The sequence below is a fragment of the Microtus pennsylvanicus genome, chromosome 16, assembly GCF_037038515.1.
Source record: "Microtus pennsylvanicus isolate mMicPen1 chromosome 16, mMicPen1.hap1, whole genome shotgun sequence".
Classification (NCBI taxonomy): domain Eukaryota; kingdom Metazoa; phylum Chordata; class Mammalia; order Rodentia; family Cricetidae; genus Microtus; species Microtus pennsylvanicus.
The window spans coordinates 9238784-9246759 of NC_134594.1; the positions used below are offsets into that span (position 1 = coordinate 9238784).

At 40.5% G+C, this 7976-nt stretch overlaps 1 protein-coding gene across 2 annotated transcripts; it reads left to right on the plus strand.

Moving 5' to 3' along the window:
* The first annotated feature begins 478 nt into the window (after positions 1-478).
* Dnajc19 (DnaJ heat shock protein family (Hsp40) member C19) lies at positions 479-4525 on the plus strand. Of its 2 annotated transcripts, none has more exons than XM_075950798.1 (6): positions 479-632; positions 1529-1580; positions 1656-1729; positions 2397-2476; positions 2922-2992; positions 4372-4525. In XM_075950798.1, exons 1-6 carry the CDS (start codon positions 630-632, stop codon positions 4440-4442), a joined length of 351 nt encoding a protein of 116 aa, XP_075806913.1. In that variant the 5' UTR covers positions 479-629; the 3' UTR covers positions 4443-4525. The 2 variants fall into 2 exon arrangements, with proteins under 2 accessions (XP_075806913.1, XP_075806914.1); XM_075950799.1 differs by lacking the exon at positions 479-632 and adding an exon at positions 666-975.
* The last annotated feature ends 3451 nt before the right edge of the window (positions 4526-7976 follow it).

Consider the following 7976-nt stretch of genomic DNA (forward strand, 5'->3'; position numbering starts at 1 on the left):
CCAGGACTGAAAAACAAAAACCAAAAAATAATAAATAAAATAAAATAAAAATAAAACACCAAGAAAATGGAAACATTAACCTCCCTTATAATTTCTAATCTACTTATAGACTTAACCAAGCTCTAAGGGGGAAGAAGAAAGATATTGCTGCAGGGCATGAAGATCGCTCTCCATAGCAAAAAAGACGCTGAGACATGAGACGTGAAGAGAAAACCAAAAATAAAATAAAATAAAAAATTTAAAAAAAAACCCGTATTATAAAAATACTGTCATCTGAAAAACAGCGCTGCTTTCACAGGGTGGACAAAAAACTCTATAAAATCAAAGTGTGAGCGATGTTTTAACCGGAAGACGCGATCTGTGCCAGGCCTTAGACTTCCGAATCAGAAGCCCGGGCGGAGGGCACCGCAAATCCCGCCCCCGACCGACCTTTCAGTCAACACGAGTTGCTTGGTCCCTTTTGCAGCACCCTGTGCGACGGTTCCCGACGCGCTTTACGGCGCTCCTGCCGTGTTGCGCGGCGCGGCCGGAGCCGGCGCGGTTGGTGCGGTCGCGGCGGTCTGCAGGCGTGCTGTGGCGGTGTGCTCGCGCTGGGATGAGCGCGCGCTGCCGGGCCGCGCAGCGGAGTCATGGTGAGTGGCCGGCGCTGACGAGCCCCGACGTGGCGCTGGCCGGCCCGGGCGGACACCAAGACTGACCTTCGCTCCGGCCTCCGCCGGCTCCAGTCGACAGCCTGTCTCTGCTGCGGGCTAACGCTTGTGCCTCCTGGGAGGTCGGCCCGTTAACCCCCAACAAATCCTTTACGGTGGAATTGCCTTGTGGGACTCTTGCAGGGAGCTTTGCAAGCACTGTTTTCTAATCCAGCAGAAATCTTAATTCTCACCGGTCTTCTTTAAATTTGAATAAGGTTCAAGTGCCTGTGGGTTAAAGTTCTCTTCGACCTCTGAAGAAGTCACCTTTCTTGTGGATAAGTAGGTTGACTTACCCTTTTCTTCTTAGTGAAAATAGCATACCCCACAGTAAATTGGGTATAAACATTGCAGTGGTTTTTAATTTTTTTGAGGCAGGGTCTCACTATGTAACCTGGCTGCCCCAGAGCGCAGGAGATCCACCTGCCAGTGGCTTCTAGGTGCCGGGAGTAAATGGCATTAAAAGGCCACCATCGTGTACAACGTCAAATTGCAGTGTTTTAAAGACAAAACATTTTTATAAAAAAAATGTTTCTTCCAGCAGGCATGGTGCTGCACTCCATAGAGTTTCGTCTACTTAGGGAGGAAACTGAGGCTGAAAGGTCGCAAATTCATGGCCAACCTGGACAATTTAGCAAGTCCCCACCCCAGAATAAAAGGGTGGAGATGTAGTCCCACCAGTATAGCGTCTTCCATGTGTAACACCCTAAGTTTCATCTCTAGTCCTTGCCAGAAAGGGAAAAAGAACCCACCTTTCACTGAAGAAGGCTGTAATGAGTTTGGATGCAGGCTAGGTGCAATTAGAGAAGTAAAGATGTACTCTTTTCCCCCCTTACCAGGCCAGCACAGTGGTAGCAGTTGGACTGACTATTGCCGCTGCAGGATTTGCAGGTTGGTTTATGGTTGGGGGTGGAAGAATAGACTGGTTATGGATTGACTTGCTTATTCTATTGATTTTGGTTTTAGGCCGTTATGCTTTACAAGCCATGAAGCATGTGGAGCCTCAAGTAAAACAAGTTTTTCAAAGCCTACCAAAATCTGTAAGACAACTTTTTTTTGGTAAATGTATTACCTGTACTTGAAGCCTGGAGCTGCCCTGTAGCCTGAATCCCACAGGTCCATGTTCAGTGAGGAAGGAGTTGCAAACCTTAGGTGACAGCTAAGGGTGGGTGACCTTCGGATTTAGTACTTTATTACTCGCACACTGCTAACCTGCCTTCCTTCATCTGCTGTCACATGAGACACAGGTAGCTCTGCAGTGCTGTTAGATGTAACTACATTCAGACATCACACCCTGTCATGTTGAGAATGAATCTTAACTGGGTACAGCTGCTGCTCTTTGAGGATCCATGTTATAGACAGCAGAAACCATGCTGCCCAAGGTTAAATTAAGGTCCTGATGGCATAATTTCCCCCCACACTGCCATAGTTAGTGGTTTCTTTGAACCAGGTATGATACTGCTTTTTATGAGGAATATGGGTGACAACGGCCTCCATTCACTCCTAGTTTTCTTAAGTCCTCGAGATAGTTTGTTCCAGTTTGGCTGGAGGAAATGGATGTTTAATGCTTATTGCAATAGCTACCACTAATCAAGCTAAAATACCTTGGGAAATACACTTGTAGGTCTTTGAAATGTACTATTTTCTTTTTGATTTAACCAACCTTCCATTTACTTCATTAATCTTTCAATTCAATTTCCCTTTCAGGCCTTCAGTGGTGGGTACTATAAAGGTGGGTTTGAACCCAAAATGACAAAACGGGAGGCAGCATTAATACTAGGTGTAAGGTAAGATTTTTACTCATTAATAGATGTAGGATAGGATAGTTTCTATTAGTATTTTCCTACAATTGAGAATAAGGTAGTTATTAGGGTTTTTGTCACAAGACAACACTGATTTTTATATTGATCAGCTCCTTCCATGAAAATCTTTAAGCCTAACATGCCTGCAGAAGTACAGAACTTACTGAGGGATATGTAACAGATTAAGATACTGCTCACTGCTGCCTGCCTGGAGTGATCTGCAGTGAAATTCTGCTCCCATTTCCAAATGAAGTGTTGAATAGGGATTGTCAGGCCAACAACATCTAGTTTTGTTTTTAAGCACTGTAATTTGGTTCTGATTTAGAAAATGCATTTTATACCTGTGAGGCTTATAGAGTGTTAAAATTTGACCCTTCTGTATAGTCGGTGTGTGATGTTAAGTAACAAATTGTTTCCCTTTTCATATTAGCCCTACTGCCAATAAAGGAAAGATCAGGGATGCTCACCGAAGGATTATGCTCTTAAACCACCCAGACAAGGGTAAGTAATGGCTCGGCTTTTGTTAAGCATGTTGTTGGACTACTGTTAAGGGGATAACTAATTCTTGGCAGTTATATGTCTAAATGTACATATGAGCAGTCTCCCAGGCATGGATCACATAGTAGTCTTATATAAATAAAATCCACCAGATATGGTAACTCTGTAATCCCAGTACTCTGGGAGGGGGGCTGAGACGAGAGGATCAAGGGCCAACAGTGCGAAGCAGTCTGATACCTTATCTCACCAAAACAAAGGTATAATGAATAAAAGAGCCATTGCTATTTGGGAGTAATAAAAACATTTAATAGTTCTTTTAGGTTGTTTGATAAAATATCTTCCAGTAATGGTCACAAATACTAGGTATTTTGGTTGGCTTGTTTTTATGACATCTTGCTACATAGCCAAGGTTGGTGTAAACCTCTTGACCATTCTGCCTCAGCCCCAACTGGTGGGATTAAGAGTGTACATACCAACTCTTGGATGAGTTTTGTTGTGGTGTATTTTTGAGTTTTGCTGTATATCTGCTTAGATTCATAAATAACCAAGCACTAAATTTTAATTAGTAGAAAAATTTTAAGAGGCTTCCCCTTGTAGTGGGTGCTTGGAACAGAAAATTATTTGGAAGCCTTCGAGCTGTGTTTGCTTTTGATACACCTCAAAGCAGCTTTCAATGGTAAAAGGGATTACTTTGACTAAAAAAACGTAAAAATCTGTTGCCACGTACAAATCTTTTTTGTTTGTAGGAAAAAAGTTTTTGACAAGTTTAAACAGGACAGCTGTTTAGTATGTAACTTTACAGTGTAAGGAATTTAGCTTGAATTATTTAAGGTCTTCTGTTCCGGATGCGTAGGTAGAGTCCATACACACTCATTCTACTGGCATCCTCTTGATGCTCTTTGATGGGCTTAGGACCACACTGCTTCATCAGGTTAGTAAAACAGCAGCTCTTAGATGACGTTAGAAAGGGTTAGCAAGTAGCAAGAACACTGAAGCAGAAAAGGATGTAAAGCAATAGGTCTTTCAAAATAAGCCCCCGGGAACACTTAAAACCATGTACTGTGTTCACATGTGCAGTAAGGAACAGCTTTAGTTTCAGGTGCATGTGTGGGAACGGCTAAGTCCTGTGTCAGTCAGATTTTAAGTTTTTTTAAAAAACTTTATCTTTAAAGATAAAATTTTTGTGTGAAAACACCTCGTTTCCCATTGGTCAAATACCTTTCTTTACATTGTAATTTTGTGACCTACTTATAGTATCATAGTTGCTTTTTAGAAAATGAAAATAGTATCTCTATTAAGGCCTGGGATCATTGAAATGCAAGTAGCTTTTGACAGATTTAGAATCTGTGCTCTAAACTGTGTCTCCCCCCTTTCTTCTATAGGAGGATCTCCTTATATAGCAGCAAAAATCAATGAAGCTAAAGACTTACTAGAAGGTCAAGCTAAAAAATAAATGTGATGAATTTTAAGTCCATTAGTCTATGTATATGCTTTTGTAATAAAATACCTCAGAGCTATAATTTGTGAAATGCTTGGCATCAGTGTCTTGGTATATTTTGTTCGAATTTTAGGATTTCTGAATTGAGACTACAGTATTAGCAATTATGATTACAGATACACACTATCTGAATATAAACATTGTTTTAGTACTTATGTTGCTCTTCAAGGCTTTGCTCTGAGAATGCGCCACTGCAGTTTATTAAGCCAGGCAGCATAAACTACTGAAGCAGGGATTCTTTTTTTTGGGGGGGGGGCTGAAAACTCCAGGCATGATGGCCTGTTCAAGTACACTGTAATTCAAATTTACTAATCTAGCTATAACTTCCATCTAAGAAATTTTAGTTCACTGACATTTCACATTTCATCAATACATTAAAATTTTCTTTACAAAATAACACTGCTGTCCTGAACTATGAACTCAAGAGATCTACTTGTCTCCTCCGAAGTGCTGGGATTAAAGGTGTGTCCCACCATACCCAGCTACATTAAAACTATAAATAGAAGCATTTCCGTGTATAGCTCCTGTTTTTAATTCCTATTTAGCTAGTCTCTTAAAAATACTTTAAGTTGTCCCTGTTTTGCTTTCTACACAGTTCATCTGTATGACAAAGCTTATATGTGAATTTAAAGTCCTCTCACTCAATATTAAATACTAAGAGCTAGTTGTAGTGCAGGCCTTTAATCCCAGCATGTGAAAAGCTTTTGATTTTCAGCCTCAACTGTTAACATTTTACATCCAAGTGACATTTGAAGGCAGGTAACTTTTAGTACATTAAAGTATGTAAGGACTTGTATAGATCAGGAGGTAAAATCCCTAGCTGGTGGTCCCCGTAGCATTTGCAACTTTCAATTAATCAGCACGCAGAGGGAGACACGGTGGTGTGTGAATGTGGTCAAGGGCACTAAGGGTGTTAATAGTGGACACGTAACAGTAACTAATAGTGAACAGCTCTGTATTTACTTCCTATTTTGTATCCTTGTTCAAAGTAAGTCCTTACAATTAGAGTTAAGTTTGAGTGTGATGAAAACTAGCTTCTAGAGATTTTATGTAGCAGAAACACTCCTAAGCCCCATCACACTAGGGAAGAGGCCAGATCTAGGGGAAGGCACAATTGATTCTTACAGCAGCTGTGTTAAGTCACTGATCTCAACTAGCAAATGCCGACAATTCTGTTCCTAATGGGAAGAGGTTCCTTTGAGTTTCTAGGCATATGCTTCTCTATGAACATTACTACTTATTTCTCACTTCATCAGTATTTTCAAGTTGGAAGCACTACAGCCTAACTTTGGCATATACAGCCTTTCTTATCAGATTTTGAAGAACACAGCACTACACCACACAGAAGATTAGAAAAATCAATACAAGCACAAGCAGGGAATACACACTGCACTGCCTTACCCGGAGGCATGGCATTAGAAATGATCAACAAAGCAAGTGGAGTGTTGATGTGGGTTTTATGTTAGCTATCAGGTAAATGCACTTGAGGAATCCACAGATGAGAGGAGTCAAATCATGGTTTACTAACCTCTTATTTAGCCATTTGAACTAACAATAAAAATAAATTCATTCAGGGCTGCAAACATGGCTCATCAACCCTGTCTGCTCTTCCAGATGATCCAGGTTTGATTCCTAAAACACAGGGGCTCTGGTACCATCTTCTGGCCTCCTTGGACACAGCCTTCACATGGCACAGATATATCGTATCTATATAGATATAGATATATATCTGCAGGCAGAACACCCATACATAGAAAACTCAAATTTTAAATGTTCCTATGAACAATAATAAAGCAGAGTTTGGTTAAGATGTAAAAGCAGATGTTTGAAAAATAGTGCTCTGATAGAGAGGACTGAGCGCTGAAGGCTTAAATACCTTGAATGTTAAACGCTATGCATACCTGTAAGGAAACAAGCGCCAAAACAATGAAAGCCTTTCTTTCATACCAAGGAGCCATTCATTCTTTGATAGTAATTTTTATTTCTTTAGGCTTACCTTTTTCAAGCTGAAGAATCTATTTCATTGGAAGCTCTAGGTATAATGTTTAAATGTCACATATGTAAGGGCTCTTAGGAATAGGATCTATAAAGGGCCTTCTCCGTGCCATTTTCTTAAGTGCTTAAAGCCACCTGCATTGTGCTAAGCATTCTTAGTGTATCTCAACTATTATGTGTTTAACACAATAGAACCAAAGTTTAGAGAAGTAACGAGTCCATGGAGACAAGGTCAAATAGGAAAACCTACTTCTTTTCAGACTCACAGTTCCATGCCCCTTAAGTCTGTGACCTTCCAGTTCGAATCCAATCATCTAAGTATGTTTCTTGGTAATACCTGCTGAGTATCCAGCTGTTTACACATACATATAAAGTGCCAAGAATTGGACCGTTTTGCCATAAGCTAGACAAGCAGTTGCCAACACTGCTATCAGGTATTGTAAATGGTGGTGAAGGGTTAGGTGCAGATCAGTGGCAAAGGAATAGCCGCAACTTAGGACCAGGAACCTGACTGGAAGGCTAAAATGTGTAGGCCAAACACTATTGAATATTTCTCCCCCAGGAACCATCCAGCTTGTTTTTTTGAGACAGGATTTCATTGGGACTTAACTCGGACTTAATTCTTATTAGAATGGGGGCAGACAGTAGTCAATGAACACAAACTTTCTGTCTCCACTCCCCCAGTGCTGGGATCAAAACTCTTTAAGCGGCACTTTACTGACAGAGCTTTGTTCCCAGCCCCTAGGTAGCTGTGAGCAAGTCCTTACAGAGGGATATATGAAATGAAAATTTAAGGATTCCTCCATATTTTATTGATAATAAGATAATTAGCTAATGAATAATGATTGAACCTGGGCCCATCTTTCCCAACTTATCATGTTCACTTACAGTTTGGCTCTGTCCAGAGGTTACCTTTGATGTTGACATTTTTTTTCTCTGATAATGCCAAGTATACCTTAGCATTATCCTGAAAGTCAATTATCTTTGGACACCATGGATTTTTAGGAAATTTTACCTTCAAGCTTTCTCCAAATGACAGGAGTACTTAAGGAAGAGTGGTACAAAAACTGTCATCTGAGACCCTTTCCACCTGTATATTCAGAACCACCGAAGTACTAGGGGAAATTACAATGAGTTGCTGTCTAAAAAGGTAAAAACTAGAGCCAGTAAATGGTTCACTGAGTACAGACACTTGCTACAAGCCAGGCGAAGTCCAGTTACTTGGCCTGGCTTGTAGCTGAGTTGAAGGAGTGAAAGTCCCCCAAGATACCTTTGACTTCCACGTGTTCCATGGCACAAGCATTCCACGCTTAGAAAAACATACTTTAAAAAAATTTCAGGCAAAACCCTAAACCTGTGAACTGCCATCCTGTACAGCTTCTCAGTCTGAATATGTCCTACCTTAAACCTTACATACAAATGATTAAAATAAAAGATAAACAAGTGATAGTAAAAATTACTCAACAGAACATAGTCTTGGAAAAGAGAATTCAT

Bases quoted from the DNA above. Each gene is read 5' to 3' on its own strand.
- Dnajc19 (XM_075950798.1), top strand. The intron at 1,581-1,655 runs GTTGGTTTATGG...TTTTGGTTTTAG, and splicing joins TGCCGCTGCAGGATTTGCAG to GCCGTTATGCTTTACAAGCC. The intron at 1,730-2,396 runs GTAAGACAACTT...TTTCCCTTTCAG, and splicing joins TTCAAAGCCTACCAAAATCT to GCCTTCAGTGGTGGGTACTA.